Source organism: Eschrichtius robustus, chromosome 3 (genome assembly GCF_028021215.1).
Source record: "Eschrichtius robustus isolate mEscRob2 chromosome 3, mEscRob2.pri, whole genome shotgun sequence".
Taxonomy (NCBI): Eukaryota; Metazoa; Chordata; class Mammalia; order Artiodactyla; family Eschrichtiidae; genus Eschrichtius; species Eschrichtius robustus.
The window spans coordinates 28,873,799-28,901,292 of NC_090826.1; the positions used below are offsets into that span (position 1 = coordinate 28,873,799).

A 27,494-nucleotide genomic window follows, 5' to 3' on the forward strand; every position below is an offset into this window, starting at 1 on the left:
TCCCATCAATAGAGCCCTACTTTGTATTCTGTACCCCACTAGTTAAAACAGATAAAAACTTAGGAATAGGAGGCTCAGAGAACTATTTGTGCCTACCCCAAACATCATTAGAAAATCACTGTGCCTAACCTAACCTACTCTCTCATACTCCTTCAGGTCTGCACTTCCAGTTTTCCTTTCTGTTGCATCTTTGCTTTAATGACAGCTGGTCCTTCAAAGCTCAAGTTAGGCTCTATTCGCAGAGCAACTACCTGTAAGGCTACTGCAGTACTTGTCACTCTGCAGTACAGTTGACTATTTACTTCTCTGTTGCCCCATCTGAAGGCACACACTGAGCTCTGCACCTCTGTTCCCTCAGCCCTAAGGACAATGCAGGCTGTAGGTTTGTTGAATGGATGGTTATCAGCACCTATGGAACTTCTCAGCTGTACGGAACTGTACAAATTAGGAGGCATCAGAAAGGGAAATGTGGAATTCTGGCAGGGCATTTCAGTTTATAAAGATTCAGAGATTATTTCCTCTCCCTTCCCTTTTTCTTTCCAATCTAGTTCATGCTATCTGCTCTATTGTCTACACTCAAAAGTAATGGTAAATCTGAACTTTTTTTCATTTTTAGCTCTTAAAAAATGTGTTACGTTTTCCTACCCCTTTACTCTTCCGTTTTATTCTCTTAAACTTTTTTGGTGAAACAACACACTCACATAAAAGTACATAAAACATACATGTACAGCTTAATGAATAAAGTGAACATACATATAACTACAACCAAGGTCAAGAACTAGAACAGTCAACTATTTCTTCCTCCAAAGGCTTCCTATTCCCCTTCATTTTAGATAACTGTGGGAGAGAATAAAGAAAACCTCACAGTTTTTTGGATCAGCCCCTGAATTCATATCTCTGCACGATCCTGGGCCATGGCAGGTAAAGAGAAGCACTAAGATGCCAGGGTACATGTGTATTTGTATCTGTAAGTATGTGTGAGGGCATGCCCTCACAGGCCAAGGCACTGGTGAAAAGCAATCTTAAAAGGTAGGGTAAATCTATATTTCTAATGGTAAACACTCTGCTGCTTAGTAAAACAGTACTCTGCTGCTTACAGCTTAAACCAAACCTTAACAAACAGGAAACCACATAATTTTCAAGACACAAGTTTCAAAACAACACAAATTTAAGCCCAATTACCTATATTTGCTTCACCCCCATTGTGGATAGGAAAGATGCTTTAAGTGAAAAGTTGGCATTATGGGGTCACACAATCCCAGCCACCCAATAGGCTCATTCCATTCAACCAGAAGAGGGGTTCTCTATGCTCACAGCAGGCATACAACAGGGTAGCACATATATGCTCTCTGAGTGAGAAAGCAACACCTTCTCACATACAACCCCCTGGAGAGAGATGGGGAAGGGGAGGGGGGAGGACTTTACACCTGCAAACTCCTAACTCTATCAGCGCTAGGACTGGGAAAAACAGCACATATTTTAAAAAAAGAAAAAAGGTTTCCTGATAAAGCCAGTAACTTTTAAAGAAGGATGTTCTTAAGCCATTTTTTCCTAGGAGACTAGTAAGTGTAATGACTCAACATCCAAGTCTTTGTCTCCTTAATGGACTGAGTCAAGCCCTAATGACTGTATAAGCAAACTGCTTAAAAGGGCAGCTGTCAGAATTCTTATTCTTCTTGGCAGAAAAACACTATAAGCACAAAGTGTTGTCATACTAATTAAGGCATCTCAACTTCAAGGCACATCTGTCCCTGGGCCTTTGGATAATCAAAATGACCACTAAAAATAGAACAGTGGTATCTCCAATGGGGCAGGTATGAGCCACTCCCAATCCTAAGAGACTCCAGTGAGAAGTGACCTGGGATGCACACGTCTTACAATACCATTGAATGTCCATCTATATGTAGCCATATGTTTTAAGTTTTTACTTTATGTTCTATTAAGGTTAGCAGACAAAAGTAATTAACAGACATATAACTCTTGGCCCATAGTGAAAATCCAGCTAGCTGACTAGCTAACTGAGGTCTGGCAGGGAAGAAAACTGCTCTCCAGGTCTAAAAAAAACACTGCTTGCATTGAAACTCCATGAGTTTCATGATGAACATCTTGGTATTTTTTTTCAATTTCCCCATCACCAAAAGTAAGCCAGCTCTGTCTGTCAAGATGCCCAGGCTGCACGGCAGCAGTGTCAAAGGCTGCCATTTGCTTCAAGGCACTGCCATATGCAGGAGCACAACATTTTGTCTCTGGAAAATAAACACATCTGCCTTTGCCAGTGTCCTCCCACTGTGCCGCCCATCTGGAGCAGGTGAGCTGGAAGGCAAGCCTGGGCATGGGTGAGACGGGGGTGAGCAGGGGAGATGAGGCCTCAAGGGAGATGGCACATGGAGGAAGAAGGCACTGCTGTGTCATGTCACATCCTGCTAACCACATTTGCCAAAAAGCTTGTGAAATTACCCTTATTAGTGATATTTTAATCACATGTAACAAATGGTTGGTTGTTTTTAGGGGACAAGACCTGCAAAGTCAAGGTTCCACCTGGGCCATCTGTTCACAAGGTCACATGACCTCACTGATACCAATAAACAGATGATATCTTCGTGCCAGCCACCAAAGGCACGAGGACAATATTGTCCTTTGGATAGAAGGCTCAAAGCAACAGGGTTCTTCTAGGACAGGACCACACAATACCTGCCTACTATTAACCAGACCAAACACACTCAAATTCAGGCCAGAGTGCTGAGACAAGTCACTTCTGGAAATGACTGATACCTGAAATTCTTTCCTTTATATTCTTTCCCTTTCACTGAAAAAAATAAATTCAAGTCTGGTTATGGTCTTGACATCAGATCTTTTTTTTTTTTAAATTGAGTATAGTTTTGATTTACAAGATGGTATTCATTTCAGGTATACAGCAAAGTGATTCAGCTATATATATTTTTTTCATATTGTTTTCCATCATAGGTTATTACAAGATCTTGAATATAGTTCCCTGTGTTATATAGTAAATCCTTGTTCCTTATCTGTTCTATGTAGAGTAGTTTGTGTCTGTTAATCCCATACTTCTAATTTAACCCCCACTCGTCCCCTTCTCCTTCAGTAACCATAAGTTTGTTTTCTAAGTCTGTGAGTCTGTTTCTATTTTGTATATAAGTTCATTTGTATTATTTTTTTAGATTCCACATATACGTGATATCATAAAATATTTGTCTTTCTCCACCTGACTTACTTCACTTAATATGATATTCTCTAGGTCCATCGTTGTTGCTGTGAATGGCATTATTTCATCGTTTTTTACGGTTGAGTAATATTCCACTGTGTATATATACCACATCTTCTTAAACGAGTTGTCTGTTGATGGGCACTTGGGCTGTTTCCATGTTTTGGCTGTTGTAAATAGTGCTGCTATGAACATCGGGGTACATGTATCTTTTCGAATTAGGGCTTTTGTCTTTTCTGGAAATATGCCCAGGAGTGGGATTGCTGGATCATATGGCAACTCTATTTTTAATTTCTTAAGGAACCTCCATAGTGTTTTCCATAGTGGCTGCACCAATTTACATTCCCACCAACAGTGTACAAGGGTTCCCTTTTCGCCACACACTCTCCAGCATTTATTATTTGTAGACTTTTTGATGATAGCCATTCTGACTAGTGTGAGGTGATACCTCATTATAGTTTTGATTTGCATTTCTCTAATAATTAACAACGTTGAGGGCTTCCCTGGTGGCACAGTGGTTGAGAATCTGCCTGCCAATGTAGGGGACACAGGTTCGAGCCCTGGTCTGGGAAGATCCCACATGCCGTGGAGCAACTAAGCCCATGCACCACAACTACTGAGCTTGTGACCTAGAGCCCATGAGCCACAACTACTGAGCCCGCGTGCCCAGAGCCTGTGCTCCACAAAAAGAGAAGCCACCACAATGAGAAGCCCGTGCACCACAACCAAGAGTAGCCCCCGCTCGCCTCAATTAGAGAAAGCCCGTCCGCAGCAACAAAGACCCAACACAGCCAAAATTAAATAAATACAATAAATAAATTTATAACAAACAAACAAACAAAAAAACAATGTTGAGCATCTTTTCATGTGCCTGTTGGTCATCTGTATGTCTTCTCTGGAGAAATGTCTATTTAAGTCTTCTGCCCACTTTTTAATTGGGTTGTTTGTTTTTTTGATGCTGAGTTTTATGAGCTGTTAGTATATTTTGGACATTAACCCCTTGTCAGTAGCATCATTTGCAAATATTTTCTCCCATTCCGTACTTTGTCCTTTTGTTTTGTTGACGGTTTCCTTCACTGTGCAAAAGCTTTTAAGTTTGATTAGGTCCCATTTCTTTATTTTTGCTTTTATTTCTTTTGCCTTGGGAGACTGATCTAAGAAAATATTTCCACAATTTATGTCCAAGAATGTTTTGCTTATGTTCTCTTATAGGAGTTTTATGGTGGCATGTCCTGTATTTAGGTCTTTAAATCATTTTGAGTTTATTTTTGTATGTGGTGAGAGGGAGTGTTCTAATTTCACTGATTTACATGTAACTGTCCAGCTTTCCCAATACCACTTGCTAAAGATTGTCTTTTCTCCATTGTATATTCTTGCCTCCTTTGTCATCGATTAATTGACCATAGGTATGTGGGTTTATTTCTGGCTCTCTATTCTGTTCCATTGATCTACATGTCTGTTTTTGTGCCAATACCACGTTGTTTTGATTACTGTAGCTTTGTAGTATTTGACATCAGATCTTTCAATCATGCTATTTGGGAGCTGGAAGAAAGCATAAAAATTACCCATATGCTTTTCCTCGCAAGGTTTTTCATCTAGCTCATGGGAGAGCTAGTGCTATACCTCCTGCAGCAGGGATCTTTCAATTTTACTAGTTTTCAAACTTCAGTAGGAAAGGGACAGAGAAGTCACTTTTTCAAATAAAATCTTACATGGAATTCCTATATATAAAATAGATAAAAGTTGGGAATTCTCTGGTGGTCCAGTGGTTAGGACTCGGTGTTTTCACTGCCAGAGCCCGGGTTCAATACATGGCCGGGGAACTAAGATCCCACAAGTCATGCAGCACGGCCAAACAAAAAAAAAAAACAAAGCAAAAAAATTAAAATAGATAAAAGTTGAGCTGATCTATATGAAGCAGAGCTAAAGTTTCACTACACTGGTCTTCCTTGGTGAGTTTCCTGAGGCAGCTTCATGTAATAAAGTTTGAAAACCACCATACCAGGCTGGATGATATTTTTCCAACATTATTTCTATTGTTTGCTTGCTAAGCATTTACAGGTATAGCCCCATAAGAAGATAAATTACCAAAGGCTCATCAAGCACTTCAGAAAATGTTCTCTGAAAACACTTTGGCCAGTGAATAGCAGCAGTAAAGCCCTGAAGATTACACACCATGGAGGCCAGCATTCTACTCTAAGCCTTGTCACAAACTCTGCGTTCCCCAAGGATATCAAATCCGGCTGGTTCATCTCTCAGTCCCCACATATGTAAAATGGAGATATCCATGGATAATAACAGATAATTTTAGGGCATTCATATGGACTACACCAAATGTGCCACATTTGACCATAGGTATGTGGGTTTCAAGCAAGAAATAGCTCCATAATTAATCACTCTCCCTTCTGTAGTCCTTTAATCAAATCATAAGGATAATTTAAACAAGCATCATGCAAACTATGCCTGTAAGTCATTACAAATTTTTCAAAATAATCCTGTTAAAAATCTAGCAGCTCCTTAATGATGGAGTCATTTATTAAATACTTATTATCTTTCAGGGAGTTACCATTCACTCATTCAAAATATATTTTATTAAATTTATTAAACCAATGGCATACATAATTTGCCACAATTGATCACTCCTTCCTTCTTAATAGATGAAGAAAGTGAGGCTCAGGAAACATAAGTAACTTATTCAAGATTACACAAGCTAGTACATACCAGAGAAGAGATCAGAACTTTGGTATATCTGACTCCAAAATCCATGCTCAAAGAAGCCTCATAAACATTTAAGATTGGGGGAAAAAAAAATATTTGAGATTGGGGAGTCAAACCTATAGCAAAAGCCTAATAAGCCCTTTCTCTGCTCGTTGGGGCTAACCAGGAGCTGACCAACTTAACTGTACACATGAGTCTAAATAAAAACTAAAACGAAGGTTCTTGATTTTTTCCTCCAATCTGTGTGTCTTTTTCATCTTCTCCTGCTGATTTCATATCTTTAATTCTTACATGAAGTAACACCTATTCATTAAGAATACTTTAATAAAATTCCCTTCCAGTGTATAAATGCACAATAACATTTTCAATGGTATATGTGGACCTAACTGGATGACATTTATTCAGCAAACATTTATTGAACACCTACCATGGGCACATATTTATACCTTAACTATATAATCCTATGTGGGGATCTTGACTTTTTAGTAGAACTGAATATTTCATGCCTCCCCAAATGAACAAGCACACTTGTACATTAGTCCAGTAACTAATAAAGGAGACAGTACGAAAGAGTATGGTATTTGAAGTTAAGAGTCTTACTTCAGCCTTTTATAGCTGATATATGTGCCTCTGGTATACTTGGACACATAAGAGGAATATTTAACCCTTCTATTAACCAGTCTTAGCATCTCTGTAAGCAAAATGGGACTAACTCATCTTATGGTATCATAAGAAGCACTAAATAAGGTCCCATATATGGTTATCTAGGATAGCACTGTCCAAGAAAACTTTCTATGATGATGAAAATGCTCTATATCTGTAATGTCCAATATGGTAGCCATTAGCCACATGTGGCTATTGAGCACTTGAAATGTGGCTAATGTGACTGAGGAACCAAAGTTTTTTAAAGAAACAAAAGTTTATTTCTCTTTCAAAGTCCAGGAGACTCTCACCTAGGAACTGAATTTTAAATTAAATTGAAATAAAATTTTTTATTGAAACATAGTTGATTTACAATATTATATTAGTTTCAGGTATCTAACACAGGGATTCAATATTTTTATACATTATACTCCGTTTAAAGTTATTACAAAATAATGGCTATATTTCCCTGTGCTGTACAATATATCCTTGTTGCTCATTTATTTTATACATAGTAGTCTGTATCTCTTAATGCCATACTTCTATCTTGCCTCTCCTCTCTTCCCTCTCCCCACTGGTAAGCACTAGTTTGTTCTCTGTATCTGTGAATCTGTTTCTGTTTTGTTATATACATTTGTTTGTTTTATTTTTTAGATTCCACATATAAATGATAAGAGTACTTGTCTTTCTCTGACTTATTTCACTAAGCTTAGTATCCTCTAGGTCCATCCACATTGTTGCAAATGGCAGAATTTCATTCTTTTTTACGGCTGAGTAATATTCCATTGTATATATGTGTGTGTGTGTGTGTGTGTGTGTGTGTGTATATATATATATATACCATATCTTTTTTATCCATTCATTTATTGATAGTTTTAATTAATTTAAATTTAATTAGCCACATATGACTAGTGGCTACCATACTGGACTGTGTCAATCTAGAAAAAAGCCTAGCACATAATAGATGGTCAATGTTGGTTTATTTCTATTTTCCTTATCAATATCAGTATCCCACTCTTTACCAGCAAATCAGTTCAACTAAAATAGCACAACAAACAATCTCCAATAGGAAACTAACTTATAGCTATTAAATTGCTTCTTCGACCAAACAGTAAGAGCAGCATAAAAACAAAAGTGAATTTATTAGTTAGTTAGGTCTATGTGCCATACACTGTGCTAACAGCTTTGTGTGATTACCTCATTTAATCTTTATAATAACTCTATGAAGTAGGTGCCATTATTCTATAAGTAGGGAAATTAAGCTTAGAATTTGTCCAAAGACACATAGCTAGCAAGTCAGTGGGCAAAGATTTAAACCCAGGCAGTGTAATTCCAGACACTGTGTTTAACCAACAAGCTAAACCACCTGCATCTTAAAGAACCAATTTACATAAAATTGGCAAACAGCACAGTACACAACAAACTGGAAATCAAACAATTTGAGCTACAGACACAAAGTTACACATGCTAACTAGCTGACTCAAAGTAAGTCTCATGTGTCAACTGGTGTGACTATATAAATGTACCAAATCTAGTGACTTTTTAGTTATTAGGAAGACTGAAAAACTACCATCACCTCTCTCCCCATAATAAAATGACTGAAATATGAATTAGTATTTTAGAACTAACAATCTATTTTGACTGGAGGGTGGGGGAGCAGGGATTGGACCTAGAAGCACAAGGCAGAGGTAATCAATATTTACAAGAGCCCCATGTCACTGTCTACAAGGGATATTTATTTGTTAAGACATCAAACATCTCTGCTAGGAGATTAACCGGATTCACTACATTTGCATGAAGCACACTGCCACTCTTATCTCAATTCTAAAAGAAGCTTAACTCACTTATGTCTGTAGCATTTAAGACAAAGTGTTTACTGTGCCCAAAGCTGGAATTCTTATTCCAATTCTGCCTGACAAGTCAGAGGAATATTTTACACAGCAAGCCACAGCACACTCTTTACTGAATACCACAGGAACTTCTAAGTGGCAGGAAAGGTCATATGTGATTCATTTTCCTCTCTCGTGGAGAAATGAACAAAAAAGGCCACTGACCTTTCACCCAGATCAAAACAATGCATGTAAATTTGTCTCCTCTCCCCTATCCATCATGTTTCTAGCCTCTCTTCAAACTTCATAATCCTTCATATTGCAGAAACCCCTTGGTCAAAGACAGCAAAAAGAGATCCTATTTATTGAAGATAATTAATGAGAACCTACTGTATAGTTCAGGGAACTCTACTCAGTGCTCTGTGGTGACCTAAATGGGAAGGAAATCCAAAAAAGAGAGAATATATGTATATGTATAGCTGATTCACTTTGCTGTACAGTAGAAACTAACACTACATTGTAAAGCAACTATACTCCAATAAAAATTAATTAATTTAAAAAAAGAGATTCTATTTATTGAGAAGTTCTCAATTCAGCATTATTAGGCACTAGAAAATAAACTGCTTTAAAGATCTGTAAAAAATAACTAAAATAAACCAAAAGCCTGTACTTGTTTTGATTTCTATCATAACTCAGCTTAAGCAAGTCCAGATGGAAAAAAAAACCCAAAAACCTATGTTCCAGAAACATTACTGAAAAACCAAGGAGCTGTCAAGGCAGAACAGGCAAGTAATTATGGCACCATTAGTGTAGCTTTTGCCTGACCTGCTGTGTGACCTGGAGCTAATCCCTTTGCCACTTTATGCTTTTCATTCCGTATCATTGATAGAGAATTAACTGCTATATATTTCAGCGGACTAGTGAGTAGATTAAATTATTAAGCAAAATGCTTTGGGCAAAAGTCATATGAATGTTAAATATTACGATTTACAAGCATTCATTTTCCTAGCACTCCTGCGGCGTTAGGAAGTTATCTCGATTTCATAGATGAGTAAACAGGCACGGGGGTAAGGTCACATGGTAAAGCTCTGTTTACAAAGTCCCTGTGGGAAGGGAATAATACACACCTGTAGCAATCATACGAACATTCTTAGCACATCCTATACAATCTTTAATACAGTCAATCCTTTTTTTCCCCTTCCTTTCTTTTTTCATTCAATCCTTAACTTAATGTTGCATCTTTTAACATGCTGTCAGTGGAACAGTGACAGCTCTAAGGTAACAACAAGGCCAGAATAAGTGAGAAAGAATAATTCTGTGTGCCTAGGCAAGAAGAGTCATTGAAAGACACAGTTAAGGGCTTCCCTGGTGGCGCAGTGGTTGAGAGTCTGCCTGCCAATGCAGGGGACACGGGTTCGAGCCCTGGTCTGGAAGGATCCCACATGCCGCGGAGCAACTAAGCCCGTGAGCCACAACTACTGAGCCTGCGCGTCTGGAGCCTGTGCTCCGCAACGGGAGAGGCCACGACAGTGAGAGAGGCCCGCGCACCACGATGAAGAGTGGCCCCCGCTCGCCACAGCTGGAGAAAGCCCTCGCACAGAAACGAAGACCCAACACAGCCAAAAATAAATAAATAAATAAATAAATTTATTTAAAAAAAAAAAGACACAGTTACTCTCAAAATGAAATTTGCATTATTATTTTTAAGGTTTTATCTCTACTACCGAGTAATTCAACCATGGGAAATAAGAAACATGGTTTGCTATGAAAACACTGAAAAAAAATTAAAAGGCCATCACAGGGCCTTCCTGTTGGTGTACCCCATCCAGATTCTCTGCAATGTATAGTCACCCTCTGGGCTTTAATTAGCAACTATGCAGAAAGAAAAAACAAATCCAACAAGACTGAAAAATAACAAGTAGCAATGGTAAGGGCTCAGGAAGGCCAAACAGGGCAAAAATACTACTCGTGTGTAACAGGAACAGAAAAGAAGCACAGACTTCTCTGCTCCTAAGGCTGCTTGTTATATTGCTTACCCGACTCCGAAGATAGTCAGCCAGGTTTCGGCGAGTGAAATTAGCTGCTGCTGTGGGAGACAATTCATAACCTGGTATGAAAGATAAATAATCACATTTAAAGTGAAGCAGAAGGAATATCAGTACCCAAATCCTTCCACTGCTCCTGTTCTTACAGCCTACCACCCTCTGGACATTCAGAGTATACACTGAATAAAGAGTACAATCATACTTCTTCTCAACGGTTGTGAAATAGCTAGTTAGTACTGGCAGTAATTACTGTTCATAAAACAGAACCAACATAACTATTCTACAGTGAGATCAAATTCATAGCCTTGCTCAAGCTATTCCTTCAACAGACTGTGGTTGCCTCTGTAGAAGGAAAGAGGTACAAATACACAGGTGTTGGAAAAAAAAAGAAAGAGGTCTTGAGATGACAATTTTTAAAATTTATATAAAAAGGGATATCGGGAAAAGAGAGGCTGGAAATTAGGATAGCCTCAGAGACATACTTTATGAGGTTTTCTTTTCTTTAAAAAAAAAAGACATTTTATTAAGAAGTGTATTATTTTCAAAAGTACAAGCCACAGGGAAAAAATGTTTCTATCACTATCTACAATACTTTAAAAATAGAGGATCTCCAGCATAAAACCTCTAAGTAAAGTTGTAATGCCAGCAAAAGTACAGCCCAGAGGAATGGCGTCAGGTGTGCATTAACAATGCACTCGAGAGCCTCCCATCAAGCCTCTTAGATAGCCTCAACCACCAAAGGACAGACAGCAGAAGCAAGAAAAACTACAATCCTGCAGCCAGTGGACCAAAAACCACAGTTACAGAAAGATAGACAAGATGAAAAGGCAGAGGGCTATGTACCAGATGAAGGAACAAGAAAAAACCCCAGAAAAACAACTAAATGAAGTGGAGATAGGCAACCTTCCAGAAAAAGAATTCAGAATAATGATAGTGAAGATGATCCAGGACCTCGGAATAAGAATGGAGGCAAAGATTGAGAAGATGCAAGAAATGATTAACAAAGACCTAGAAGAATTAAAGACCAAACAAACAGAGATGACCAATACAACAACTGAAATGAAAACTACACTAGAAGGAATCAATAGCAGAATAACTGAGGCAGAAGAACGGATAAGTGACCTGGAAGACAGAATGGTGGAATTCACTGCTGCGGAACAGACTAAAGAAAAAAGAATGAAAAGAAATGAAGACAGCCTAAGAGACCTCTGGGACAACATTAAACGCAACAACATTCGCATTATAGGGGTCCCAGAAGGAGAAGAGAGAGAGAAAGAACCAGAGAAATTATTTGAAGAGATTATAGTCGAAAACTTCCCTAACATGGGAAAGGAAATAGCCACCCAAGTCCAGGAAGCGCAGAGAGTCCCATACAGGATAAACCCAAGGAGAAACACGCCGAGACACATAGTAATCAAAGTGGCAAAAATTAAAGACAAAGAAAACTTTTTGAAAGCAGCAAGGGAAAAACGACAAATAACATACAAGGGAACTCCCATAAGGTTAACAGCTGATTTCTCAGCAGAAACTCTACAAGCCAGAAGGGAGTGGCATGATATACTTAAAGTGTTGAAAGGGAAGAACCTACAACCAAGATTACTCTACCCGGCAAGGATCTCATTTAGATTTGATGGAGAAATCAAAAGCTTTACAGACAAGCAAAAGCTAAGAGAATTCAGCACCACCAAACCAGCTCTACAACAAATGCTAAAGGAACTTCTCTAAGTGGGAAACACAAGAGAAGAAAAGGACCTACAAAAACAAACCCAAAACAATTAAGAAAACGGTCATAGGAACATACATATCGATAATTACCTTAAACGTGAATGGATTAAATGCTCCAACCAAAACACACAGGCTTGCTGAATGGATACAAAAACAAGACCCATATATATGCTGTCTACAAGAGACCCACTTTAGACCTAGGGACACATACAGACTGAAAGTGAGGGGATGGAAAAAGATATTCCATGCAAATGGAAATCAAAAGAAAGCTGGAGTAGCTATACTCATATCAGATAAAATAGACTTTAAAGTAAAGAATGTTACAAGAGACAAAGAAGGACACTACATAATGATCAAGGGATCAATCCAAGAAGAAGATATAACAATTATAAATATATATGCACCCAACATAGGAGCACCTCAATACATAAGGCAACTGCTAACAGCCATAAAAGAGAAAATTGACAGTAACACAATAATAGTGGGGGACTTTAACACCTCACTTACACCAATGGACAGATCATCCAAAATGAAAATAAATAAGGAAACAGAAGCTTTAAATGACACAATAGACCAGATAGATTTAATTGATATTTATAGGATATTCCATCCAAAAACAGCAGATTACACGTTCTTCTCAAGTGCGCACGGAACATTCTCCAGGATAGATCACATCTTGGGTCACAAATCAAGCCTCAGTAAATTTAAGAAAATTGAAATCATATCAAGCATCTTTTCTGACCACAACGCTATGAGATTAGAAATGAATTACAGGCGAAAAAACGTAAAAAAGACAAACACATGGAGGCTAAACAATACGTTACTAAATAACCAAGAGATCACTGAAGAAATCAAAGAGGAAATCAAAAAATACCTAGAGACAAATGACAATGAAAACACGACGACCCAAAACCTATGGGATGCAGCAAAAGCAGTTCTAAGAGGGAAGTTTATAGCTATACAAGCCTACCTCAAGAAACAAGAAAAATCTCAAGTAAACAATCTAACCTTACACCTAAAGAAACTAGAGAAAGAAGAACAAACAAAACCCAAAGTTAGCAGAAGGAAAGAAATCATAAAGATCAGAGCGGAAATAAATGAAATAGAAACAAAGAAAACAATAGCAAAGATCAATAAAACTAAAAGCTGGTTCTCTGAGAAGATAAACAAAATTGATAAGCCATTAGCCAGACTCATCAAGAAAAAGAGGGAGAGGACTCAAATCAATAAAATCAGAAATGAAAAAGGAGAAGTTACAACAGACACTGCAGAAATACAAAGCATCCTAAGAGACTACTACAAGCAACTTTATGCCAATAAAATGGACAACCTGGACGAAATGGACAAATTCTTAGAAAGGTATAACCTTCCAAGACTGAACCAGGAAGAAACAGAAAATATGAACAGACCAATCACAAGTAATGAAATTGAAACTGTGATTAAAAATCTTCCAACAAACAAAAGTCCAGGACCAGATGGCTTCACAGGTGAATTCTATTGAACATTTAGAGAAAAGCTAACACCTATCCTTCTCAAACTCTTCCAAAAAATTGCAGAGGAAGGAACACTCCCAAACTCATTCTATGAGGCCACCATCACCCTGATACCAAAACCAGACAAAGACACTACAAAAAAAGAAAATTACAGACCAATATCACTGATGAATATAGATGCAAAAATCCTCAACAAAATACTAGCAAACAGAATCCAACAACACATTAAAAGGATCATACACCACGATCAAGTGGGATTTATCCCAGGGGTGCAAGGATTCTTCAATATACGCAAATCAATCAATGTGATACACCATATTAACAAATTGAAGGAGAAAAACCATATGATCATCTCAATAGATGCAGAAAAAGCTTTTGACAAAATTCAACACCCATTTATGATAAAAACTCTCCAGAAAGTGGGCATAGAGGGAATCTACCTCAACATAATAAAGGCCATATATGACAAACCCACAGCAAACATCATTCTCAATGGTGAAAAACTGAAAGCATTTCCTCTAAGATCAGGAACGAGACAAGGATGTCCACTCTCACCACTATTATTCAACATAGTTCTGGAAGTCCTAGCCACGGCAATCAGAGAAGAAAAAGAAATAAAAGGAATACAAATTGGAAAAGAAGAAGTAAAACTGTCACTGTTTGCGGATGACATGATATTATACATAGAGAATCCTAAAACTGCCACCAGAAAACTGCTAGAGCTAATTAATGAATATGGTAAAGTTGCAGGATACAAAATTAATGCACAGAAATCTCTTGCATTCCTATACACTAATGATGAAAAATCTGAAAGAGAAATTATGGAAACACTCCCATTTACCATTGCAACAAAAAGAATAAAATACCTAGGAATAAACCTACCTAGGGAGACAAAAGACCTGTATGCAGAAAACTATAAGACACTGATGAAAGAAATTAAAGATGATACCAACAGATGGAGGGATATACCATGTTCTTGGATTGGAAGAATCAATATTGTGAAAATGACTATACTACCCAAAGCAATCTACAGATTCAATGCAATCCCTATCAAATTACCAATGGCATTTTTTACGGAACTAGAACAAATCATCTCAAAATTTGTATGGAGACACAAAAGACCCCGAATAGCCAAAGCAGTCTTGAGGGAAAAAAACGGAGCTGGAGGAATCAGACTGCCTGACTTCAGACTATACTACAAAGCTACAGTAATCAAGACAATATGGTACTGGCACAAAAACAGAAACATAGATCAATGGAACAAGATAGAAAGCCCAGAGATAAACCCACGCACCTATGGTCAACTAATCTATGACAAAGGAGGCAAAGATATACAATGGAGAAAAGACAGTCTCTTCAATAAGTGGTGCTGGGAAAACTGGACAGCTACATGTAAAAGAATGAAATTAGAACACTCCCTAACACCATACACAAAAATAAACTCAAAATGGATTAGAGACCTAAATGTAAGACTGGACACTATAAAACTCTTAGAGGAAAACATAGGAAGAACACTCTTTGACATAAATCACAGCAAGATCTTTTTTGATCCGCCTCCTAGAGTAATGGAAATAAAAACAAAAATAAACAAATGGGACCTAATAAAAAATAAAAAAAAAACAATGCACTCACTTTGGGAATTAATACCCCAGTAAAATGGGGCTAGTGCCAAAAGACACAAGAATGACCGACAATTCAGTAGACCCACACAGAATATGCCAGTTTGGAAAGACAGCATGTGGTTATTTCCTACAACATTCCAAACACCAGTGTCACAGCAGGTAAGATGTAGATTAAAATTCTAACAAATATTTATACAACAGCTACTATGTTTCACGGTCTATGCTAGGTGCTTTCACATACGTTACTGAATTTCATCCTTATAAAAAGTCTACTAGTACATGTTAAACTATGATGGAAGCAATTCTGAATAAGCAGGAATGCTTTTCAATTCTCTACCTAACCCTCTATAAACAGCACTAAGGATTTGACAATTATCTTAAAGGCAGAAAAGTCTGATGCCTGACCATCTGCATTTAGATTTTTCTTTCTTTCCCTTATTTTGGCTTAGTTCTTAAATTTTAATATGCATAACAGTTACTGTGTAGGGATACATGCACAAAACTATACTTGCCAGGTAACTTAAGGGGTTTTTTTTTTTTTTTGGTTGCACCACGCAGCATATGGGATCTTAGTTCCCCAACCAGGGATCGAACCGCGCCCCCTGCATTGGAAGCGTGGAGTCTTAACCACTGGACCACCAGGGAAGTCCCCGGCTTAAGGGGTTTTAAGGGCAATTTTAGTCATATACAATTTTTGGTTTATGTGCTGACTTTAGACCCTGACAGCTACGTAACAGAAGCTCTCTTGTTCATTCCTCCTCCCTCTCCTGGGACAGGACAGTGAAGTATTGCTCTACTGACTGTACTTCAGAAACACTGGCATCCTTCGCAGGCCATGTAGGCAATAAGTAGAGTCGTTAAAAAATAATTATTAAACTATTCTGAACTTGCTTAAACCTAAACACCATGTACTTTAAGTTCCTGAATGGCAGGAACTGAACCATATTCATCTTTGAATTCTCTGTGGTACTAGGCAGAGTGCTTAACATACATGAGGCCCTCAAAAATATTTACAGAATCGAATGCATGATGCTAAGTCTGCTGCCTAAAAAACTATACAAATAGATCATACCTAGTCATTTTACACATACAATTATATTCAAATTAAGCTCCTTCACAGTGCCACATTATAGCAGTGCTGTGTATAACAGTATTATTACACTGTGAAGTAAGTAACTGGAAGGAAGGTTCTTTCTGCTGGAGCATCACTATAAACTTCCCTGGATCAGAGGGCTAGTGGCTAGTATTATTTCACAGGGAGGCTTTCCCAGTGGATAAGAGTTCATCAGCCGCAGAGAGAGCTCACAAAATATCTCACAAAAATCCTAATTATCTCCCTAGACAAGAACCTACCAGAGAGGCAAGGCAGAACCCTTTTATGACACAGTAAATCTCCTACAATTACACAGAGTTTAAAGTTTGCAAAGCATTTTCATACATATTATTCATTAATATTATTATAATACCATTTTATTTGTTTGTTTGTTTGTTTTTTGGCCATGCCACACGGCTTGCAGGATCTTAGTTCCCCGACCAGGGATTGAACCCGTGCCCCCTGCAATGGAAGTGTGGAGCCCTAACCACTGGACCACCAGGGAATTCCCAATAATACCATTTTAGAGATAAGGAAAATAAAGGTTCAGAGAGGATAAGTGATTTGTCACATAAAAAAAATAGTAAAACCAAGTTTAACTTAGGTCTTTTAGCTCTGAGATTTCAGATATACTTTAGCTCAAATCACATTCTCTAACACTTAAAAAGTCTGATATTAACATGCTCATTTTTCAAGATGGTATTAGTTTTACCCCCCAAGTATTAGTGTTGTAATGGTTCTCTTTTCTGCTCTGGGATTTTTGTAGAAAATCTTTAGGATCAGAAGGAGGATCTAGCTAAGGCTTTAAAAATAAGAAGACTCAAATAAAAATAAGACCACATTGGTCTGCTCATGTATAGAACTGCCAGTAGAGAATATTCTCTTTCAATACAAATTTAAAGACAAACCCACCAAAGCCATTTTCTAAGTATTACCCACCATTTCGCATCTTATAGAGCTGCACGTTTTTCTGAATATATTCTGCAAACTGTACAGTGTCTCCAGCCTCTCCAACACATAGGAGTAAGATTTTTTCACTCATCTTAAACATCTTGTCATGATCTGCTCAAAGAAAAAAACACAGTGTTAGAAACTGCCTTATCAGAAATTTATTCTTATTACATAGGCAACCACAAACAGGTTTATCAATTACTATACTGAATAATTTTATGAATCACTGTTTTTAGAAGACTTTAATGGGCAACTGTATCAATTACTCTCTTTCACTCTGCATGTTAAATTCATCTGCATATTTTATTAATATCAATTTCAGCTGGAGAATATATGTAAAAGCTGATAACTGAAAATATACATAAAAACGTCAAGGCACTTGAAATGCAATGAACAACAATTAAAGAAACTGAAGGAATCAAGCCAATGGCCATTATCTTTAGGCTCATGATTACAAAGCCCTGAAATGTCTCTACAAATACAAATGTTATTACATATACACATACAAAAACATATATGAAAACTACCAGTGCTACAATTAAGGAACCATGTCAAGAAAGAACAAAAAATCAACTGAGAATATAAATCACCGTAGAAAGTAAACCAACTCTATTTCCAAAGCAAAGAGAAAGTTAAAATGAGTGCCAAAGCAAAAATTCTAACAAATATTGTAATACTAAGCTATTTAAAAATACCTCAAAAATCCCAATGCTCTAATCTTATCTAAACCAGACTCATTCAGATTAAACAGATAAATAAATATTCAGAGAGCAATTAATGCCCAAGGAAGAAAACTCCATATTCAGTCTGTAGCTTCAGAAAAAGGCTAAATCTCCCTATCTTACTCTCACTTTCACTTTTCATTTTTCAAATAGTGCTGAATAATCTTCCCTGGGAGACATGCTTCCTGTTTGAAAGCTTCTGAAATGTCAAAATCTCTTAATAGGATTTAAAAAACAGAATGCTACAGTTAAGTACTTTACAAGTGTTTGAGAGTTGTAGATACCAGTAATTTGGTTTCCTAGACTTTGCCGGGGGAGAGGGGGAACCACATAAAATGTGCCTGTAGATAGTATCAAATTGCCTTGAAACTCCTATATAAACACACTTTTATTTGTTATAGGCTACAGGAGATTTAAAGACTATTAATTTGCAAAACTGTTTATGAAAGAAAAAAATTCACTTATAAATATATTATCTATGCAAAGAAAAAGAACCAAAAGAGAATTAGATGCCATTGGCATCTGAGTTCTTGCCAGTGGCAAAAGTACAGGCAATTTTTATTTCCTTCATTATGCTTATGAGTATTTCCTAAAATGTCTATACCTAATATGCATCATCTTTGTAAGAAAATATTACTTAATAAGTTTACGTTATTATCATAATGAGAAAAAAATCTGTTCTTATTTCAGGGGGGCAGGGGAAGCTTGTTTATAAAGAATTTATGTTACAATTAGAAGAAATGCTAAATTTTGAGACAGTAAACTGTTCAATTTTGAAATGAACTTAATTCAAGGCCAAAAGTGTTTTTTAAACATCTATTGTGTGGCCAGTGATTGGTGAAGGGGGATATAAAAAAAAAAATGATAGATGCTAATTACTCCTTGAGTTATGCAGGAAATAGCCTATGTAGCTCTAGGAAATTTCTGATCCTTGACAAAGAACTTACAAGATCCACATACTTGATACAAACGGACAACAAAATAAGCAACATGAGTGTACAATACTCTAGACTGGAACCCAATAGACCTTGGTTATAATCTGGGTTCAGCACTCTGAACTCGGGCAAATTATTTGCCCTTTCTAAGCCAGTTTCCAAGTGTGTAACATGGTAATACTATCACTGACACCTGCCTAACTCATAGGTGGGGAAAACTGTACATGTACAATATTATCATACTCAGTGTGAGACAATGTAGTTCAGATTATACATGTTACAGGAATTCAGAAAAAAGAGCAATCTGTGTGGGCTGAGGTACTGTAATTTAAAAGCAATTCTATACAGGCCAGAAGAGAAATGAAATGTGGCATATAACCAAACTGAAGAATTGTGCCATTTTAATAAGCAAGCGATCTCTGGGAAATATCTTCTATATAGTATCAAAATATCTTACAAAGTGACAAACCAAAAAACTGATTGGAAGTATCACTCTCATTTTATATCTGGAGAAAAATGAATCTCAAAAGGTTATTCATTTTCAGCATTCTTGCCTACTCTACACAGTTCCTTCATGAAAAGAAAGGTAGGAAAAAGTCCTCATGCTACTCCGAAGCTTCTACCATAAACATTTTTATATCGGAAAATCAGAGCTGCGTACAGTTATTTCCAACCATTTTTCAAGAACTAACTCAAATTCATCTTTCTTCTACAGACCACAGTGATTTCTTTTCTCTGAATACCATAAGGATTTACTTTTGAAACCACTGATTTAAAAACTAACCTAATACTTACTAGTGATACTTCCTTCATCATACAAAATCATCTTGTAGTATTTATTTCCTGGTTTTTTAATGTCTTAGATCCCTTTATGGATTATACCCAATACACTGCATACCCTATAACACCTAGAAGTACTATGTACGTAGGTAGGCTTAAAACACATTTTATTTTTCATAATGATTTCATATTCATTAATGTAATGAAACAGAACACCTATAAAGGTACTGACTTTGTTATAGCTCTATCTAGACACTACTTCATGCTAAACTCACTTGCATGTCAAAGGTCTTAATATTCAAAATAATGGACAGATTTACCCTCAAAAAAACAAATTGACTGTTTTGAAAAACATGGTTTACAAATAAACTTCTACAAACTAATCATGGAATTTCATAATTTGACTTGAGGAACAATCCATACCATAAATGTTTTAAAATTTAATAATTTTTCTTTCTTTAAGCCCAAAATGAACTGTTATCTGCCCTCAAAGCTTTCCCTAGTCTCTACAACTAGAATCTCTTCTTCCTCTGGAGTACCTAAAAACAACTCTGCTTCCTCTGCACTACCTGAGAAGCGTGACTGCACTTTTCATATGCAGCATCATTTTCTAGCTTGTGTCATAATTATTTGTACACATATCTGAATCCCTTATTAAATTGTAACTTCTAAGATAAGGGCCGCATCTTATTCTTCTTTGCATCCCTTCAGCACCTAGCACTGTAATGGACACATAGGTGCCCAAAACCTATTTGTCAAATGAACATTAAATCATCTGAGCCAAAGAATAATACTCTTTTAACAGCAGTATACCTATGATCAATCACAAAAACCCACTCTTAAATTCCACAGATCAGCAACAAAAATCTTTTTAAAATTATTTATTGAGTACTTACGGTAGGGAGACAGTATAGTATAGCAGTTATGGCAAAAGATATGGAGTCAAACTGCATAGGTTTGAACCTGGGTTCTGCCACTTGCGGCCTTAGGCAAGTTTCTTAACCTCTATGCCTCAGAACTGTCATCTGTAAAGTGGCAATGTAATAGCACCCATTTCAAAAGGGTAAATGAATTAATGTAAATTGCTTAAAATAATACGTACATAAGTGCTTAGTATGTTTACTACTAAGTATTTGGCATGATGTTAAACATTTGCACAAAACTTTTTCACTCATTCCTCCCAACAAGCTTTTGAGGTTGGTATTACTAACCTGATTTAGCAGATGAGGAAATCTGGGCACTGAGAAACAACTTGTACAAAGTCATAAAGCAAATAAGTGACAGGGCTCCAGTTTCCTAACTCCACTAGCTACTTAAGTGTAAGGAAAACTAGGCAGCCAGTGCCCTGGAAAAGAAGGATCAGAGCTAAGACTCGGGAAGATACAGGCCGCGGAAGGGAAATGCCGGGTTTCTAGTCCCACAGTCTCTCACTCTCCCCAGGATCCCACCTTATGCGGCCAGCAAACTAACGTCATCAGCCCGACAACAGGAAATTTATCAGAGATTGGATCTAGGAATCCTGGAGCCAGGCTGGCGCTTAGACACTTAAAAACTTAATTCCCTTAAGCAACTCTCGCCCAGCAAGCATTCAGCAAAAGCCAGAGAAGAGTACTGACCCAGGAGCCCTGGGAGAGCGAAAGTCAAGGCCCTAAACTTGTCTGCCTGTTTCCTAATTCTAAAACTAAGCAAGTGCAGACCAGGGCAGTCGGGGTTCCACCTCCCAGACCTCCCTGGTACTCACCCAACCGCCCCCCCCACGGACTTCTACCGGCTGCCCCTATACCCAGGCCCGGGCCTCCCCTGTTTCCTCTCACCGTCCTTCATCTGGACAATATTGCTAGCGGCCACCCGGTCGGAGGCGACAAGGACATAGTCGGGGCCCTGGATGCCGATGAGGTACTCCATGGTGGCAGGAGGCCGGGGACTGCAGGTTCGATGGAGCGCGGGACTGTCGAGCTTCCCAACCTCACCGGTGAGACAGCACTACCGAGCAAAGATCCGCGCGACGCAGACCGCGCGACCGTCCCGGCCAACGGCGCTCTGGATGACGTACAATTGTCGCGAGAGTTTGGAAAGTGGGCGTGGCGTTTGGTGTGTGAAAATCTGTCTTCGCTTTTTGGCCCTGTCCAGGTCTCTGGCAATCCCGGCAGTACAGACCACTTAACTTATGTAATGCATAGTTTCTTTATTTATAACTGAGAGTTTAAAACTCGCTTGAGGAGGGAATCATGCACTATATGTAAAGTGCCGAACACACGTGTGTGCCAAAAGGCATGCGTCTCTAGATGGCCGTTTCCCTTCGGTGGTCGGTAAAATATCGCCAGAAACCCCTTTCCTGCAAGCTAGTAGAAAAAAAAAAAACTTGAAAGGACCCCTTTTTACATGTTTCATAAAAGTAAAATATGAATGAGTTAAAGATCTAAGCATGAAGACTAAAATCGTAAAAGATCTTTTATGTTCCAACCTCAAATTACATGTAGTTGCTACCTCTGGTAACGGTGATTTGAAAGGAGCACTTTCACTTTTTATTTTGTACACATCTGTATTATTTGAATGTTTCACAATGCTCACGTGTTACTCATATGTTAAAAGGAAAAAGCACAGCCATCCCTTTATATGTTGCAGCCCTTCTGGGGAAAGCTGATATATTCCATGATTAGTTTCTGACATTTGAATGGTTTCACAACTGAGTCTTCATACTAGCCATACTAGCTGCCTCAGAAATGGAAAACCGGTTGCAATTGTATCTCCAAACACAACTATGCAATTCACTTGCTTCTGCAGAAATGTGTAGTCCTTACTCCCTTCTGAATGTTTCTTCCAGCTCTCTGCCCATGAAGGAACATAGAGCCTGAGGAGTTTGGGGCAGCCCATCTATCACGGGATGATGCCAGAGGCAAGTGAGGTCATTAAGTCAAGCATTCCACTATGAACACAGATGCATCCATCATCCTAGAAAGATCCTTTTTTAAACACCACTGGGAAAGAAGTCTCTCAAGCCTCTTTCCCTTTCTCTTTATCTTTCTCTGTCATTTTGCTTGCGTTTTACAATTGCAAAAATTACATAGTTATACTATACACACACATACACAAATAATACAGAAGCGAAGGGTGAAATATTTCTCCTCCTCCCACTCGAAGTAACTACTCACCAGATGTCTGTATCCTTCCAGACCTTTTTTCCTTTGTATATACCAATATTCATTCATTCATTCATAAAGGCTGCAGAATTCTGAATTGGAAAATCTAATTTTTAAAAAGGACCCAAGTATCTTTTAAACCGGCTCTTTCCTCCTCCTCCCCAGGACTCTTGAAATCCCCTCTAGCTAAGTCAAACTAGAGAGTCTCTAACTTCTCATTAATATAAAAGAAAGTAGATTTTCAAGACATAACTTGTTCTATTTTACTAAGAATTAGGGAGAATCCCTCCTTCAATTAAAGTCTTAGAATAACCAAATCTTAGACTAGAAAAAGTGTGTGTGGAGATTCCAGAAACAGCATGATGTAGTCAGTTTTTCTGTAAAGGGCCAGATAGTAAATATTTTGGGCTTTGTAGGCCATAAGGTATCTGCCACAACTATTCAATGATGCCATTGTAGTGCAAAAGCAGCCATAGCCAATATATAGATCAGTGAACATGCAGTGTTCCAATAAAACTTTATTTACAAAAACAGGTGAGGGGAAGAGGTGGATTTGGCTCATGCAACATAGTTTTCAGACCCCTGAAGTAGTGGGAGACCTGTAAATCAACAAATAACTCTGGTCCCAGCTCCACCTCTTCCAACCCTGGTGCAAAATCCATTGAGCCTCAGTTTCCTTATTTATAAAAGGGACATTTAGGAGAGAGATTTGCTTTGTATTTCTCTTGAGATGGGAAGGAGTTGCAGGTTTGGTTGGCTCCATGAGTATAAGAAATCATATCCTGCTCCTTCATGAACCCTGGGAAGTTTAGCAGGACCATAAAGAAGAATGACCACATTGTACCTAGGGAATGTGGCCATACTACAGGAGGCTACCAGCCTTGCCAAGACTCCCAAGCTTGACATGGAAGCATCAGCGCACCCCATACTCAAAAGACTCTGTGAGCTTAGATAGTAAGGTTGGGACAAAGATAGACTGGAGATCAGTGGCCCACCCCTAAATATTCAGGGATGTTAATGTATCAGATACTGTTGATGCCCTGCCCATAACCTTTTTACCTACTTATGGTAGCTACCATCCCCTAGCTGCTGTAAATCTTGATTAATAACAACTCACAGCTTTGCCTTTCTTCAGAGAATTTCCCTCAACCACATGAGAAGCATCTTCGCCTGCGAGGCTATGCACCTATTCCCACTCCCCAGCCATTGACTGACTGACACAGGGATAAAAGGTCACTTCCCTTAACTTAAAGTGGGATATAATTTGTCCTCCAGAGTTTCCCTGTGGATCAGTCTAAAGCTAAGCTCCAGCCAAGACCACATTCTTGCTTAGCTTTATTCCCTGCCCTATCTTGCTTCTGTTACTCCCCTTCTCCTACTACAGAAGCTAAAAGGAATTCTTTAGCAGATATTAATGTTAACAAGCTGCTGTGTCTAAAGTCCTTAGGCAAGAATCTCTTATAGAACAGAAAAACAAAATTATGGAGAGGTTCACATATTACATCATAGGTACACAAAATCTGGCCCCCAACTTCATATTTTACATGAAGTAACATCACAGGGAAATGGAACAATTTACATTTAAGCTAAAAGAAAACACAGCCTGGCTATCTAAGGTAGACTCAAGGAGTTGTTTGAACATGTTTTCTTGGTCAGGCCTGAGAAATCTTGGATCACATTTCTCCAGTGACCTCAAAATTCCCTTTATGAGTTTTGGCTGAGGGAAAATCAAAAGGGAAAACAGAATTTAAAAGTTCCCACATTATTATGAAAAGACTGATTGTTTTCTGAGGTGATGGTATCAAGCAAGAATCTGTTTCAAACCTGTCTAATCAATAAATGAGAGTTCTATACCCTTGGTAACAAATCACCAGAAGGGTTTTTCTAATCAATCAATATTGATATATCAATTACCTAATGAACACGTTTTTGCAAGCCAACCACTCAGTGACAACTCCTTATCTCTAAAAGTCAGCCAATCAAGATTTGACTGATTCCAATGAACATACTTCTGAATGCCAACTAATGAACAGACTCACCCAAGTAACCACACTTATTAGGATTATGTCAACCCCCTCATGCCTCTGAAAATCCACCAATCTCTGAATTCCATGCTTTCCCAAAACTCTAAGATCAGCAGTCTGCTCTTCTTGGAGAAACTAAGCCTGATCAGCATGTACTTAAGTAAGCAATAAATTAAGCTTTGTATTTTTTGTTTTAGTTGTTGATTGGTGGTCTCATCTATCGACATGTGGAGGGTCTCTAGCTTTGAGTGGGTCCAGAACAAGAAAGTACTCTGCAGCAGTGTCAAGCTACAATATAAGCAGCCTGGCTACTTGGGCCATTTGCTCCCAGTTGACCGCATGTTACTAGAGTTGTCTTTGGTAAAGAAATATGCCATCTGGAACTTCTGTTAATCCACAGTGGGAGAGTTGTAGCTCAGACCTCTATGATTCTAGAGCAAGGGCATACCATCTCGGTAGAAGCGTCTGACCATAGGACATCAAATGACCATACAGTTAGAACTCCTCATTATGAGCTGAGTTCTATCTAACCCCCCAGATTATAAGGTGAAGTGGGCCCAGCAGGAATACATCATAAAATGAAAGTGATACATCTAGGATCACGTCTGAGCAGGTCCAGAGATCACAAGTAAACTGCACAAATAGTTTGGCAGGGATAATTGATCCTAATCATCATGAGGAGATAGGGCTGCTGCTGCATAATGAGGGCACAGAGGAATATGTTTAGCACTCAGGTGATCTACTGGGGCATCTCTTGGTACTCCTATGCCCAGCTGAACTATAAGTGGGCAATTATAGCAACCATGGCCTGGTAAGGGTCTGGTGACCAGGAGACCAGACACCTTAGAAATGAGAGTGTGGACGTCTATAAAATTATCACATTATACACCTTAGACTTAAACAATATTATATGTCAATTATATCTCAATGAAGCTGGAGGGAAAAAGAAATCAGGATGTGGATCAACTTACCAGGTAAGCCAAAGGGGAGGGAGATCTAAAATGAGTGGTGGTGGGACTTCCCTGGTGGCACAGTGGTTAAGAACCTGCCTGCCAATGCAGTGGACATGGGTTCACGCCCTGGTCCGGGAAGATCCCACATGCTGCCTAGCAACTAAGCCTGTGCGCCACAACTACTGAGCCTGCGCGTGTGGAGTCTGTGCTCCGCAACAAGAGAGGCCACGATAGTGAGAGGCCCGTGCACCGCGGTGAAGGGTGGCCCCCGCTTGCCGCAACTGGAGAAAGCCCTCGCACAGAAACGAAGACCCAACACAGGCAATAAATAAATAAATAATAATTAAAAATGAATCTCTGCTTATTAAAAAAAAAATCACCTCCGTGCAAAGGCTCTGTCTCCAAGTATAATCACATTGGGGGTTAGGGCTTTAACATACGAATTTTGTGTGGGACACAAACATTCAGCCCAGAACAGCTACCCTCTCTTCTAGAGAACTGTCTTCCCCTCACTCGGGAGGCTGCACCCCACCTTGAGCAATAACTCATTGACACAGGGTTACAAAAGACTGGCTCTTTTGCCTCAATGGGTAACTAATTCTGAGTTCTATTTTGTGCTCCAGAGCTTTCTTGTAGAATCAGCTGAGACCACATTCTTTCCAGCTCTTAACTCTCTGTCCCATCCTGCCTCTCTCACACCCTCTCTCCAGAAATCACTCCCCGAATAAGTCACTTGAACAAGAATCCCTGTCTCAGACTCTGCTTCTAGGGAACCTAATCCAAGCCAGTGTACATTGCTCAGAATTTTTGTGTGGTCTTAGGGAGAGGGAGAGTCCCCAAAAACATTTCTGAAACTGAATTTCTTATTAACCAGGGTGAGTGAGGGCTCACGTGATATTTATCTAATGTAGAAAAATGCACCGCTTCTTACGTGTGACAGTTGTAGGGTAAAATTCACACCCATTACAGGTGTATATCTCTTGTCCTGTGGTTTGCACCACACCCCTTCCAGCAGATGAATTTATTTTGAACAAGGTACATCCTTCCATTGCCAGATGCAAGTCAGCACTTTTAAAACAATCCACAGTGTGATAGGAAACTGTCTCTTAATAGCAAGGCACCAACTACCAGAACCATGCTTAACTGAATGACTGTCCCCCTCTTCAGTCTTCCATGTTTCCTGTTTCATTTGCTTCTGCCAATCAGAGCCCATTCCCTTGGCACATTCTGACTGACCTTCAGTGACTATAGCTTCCCCTTTGGCCCTACCTTTGCCTCATAGGCTGGTCGTGATATTCAGCCACTGATATTCATTAGTTGTCCTTGGCTTCACCTCTCAATGATGCCCTTGACTCCTTGATTACATCTAACATATGCTACCTGCCCCTCTGGAATGGGCCCTGATACTCCCAAGGTTCTGGTCTTATCAGGCCCACTCTGTATAAACCACTCTCTTACACATTCAAGTCCCATTCTTCTCAGCCTTGGTGGTACCTCTGAGGTTGTCCACCCCAGATGGATAAATATGTCATTTAAATAGTTCATTTATTTGTCATCCATATTTTATTGATGATTAGACACTTGAAGTCATAAGCAGCATTT

The 27,494-nt window shown here is 38.6% G+C and overlaps 1 protein-coding gene across 1 annotated transcript in view; it reads right to left on the bottom strand.

The window, feature by feature from the left end:
• PSMB2 (proteasome 20S subunit beta 2) overlaps positions 1-21,798 on the bottom strand; it is a 39,859-nt gene extending 18,061 nt beyond the window's left edge. Inside the window, exons 1-3 of the mRNA XM_068537871.1 lie at positions 21,590-21,798; positions 17,327-17,449; positions 10,446-10,516 (exon numbers count right to left, since the gene is read on the bottom strand). Coding sequence (XP_068393972.1) covers positions 10,446-10,516; positions 17,327-17,449; positions 21,590-21,680 — 285 coding nt within the window. The 5' untranslated portion in view covers positions 21,681-21,798. The remainder of the gene's footprint in view (positions 1-10,445; positions 10,517-17,326; positions 17,450-21,589) is intronic.
• Positions 21,799-27,494: the final 5,696 nt, after the last annotated feature.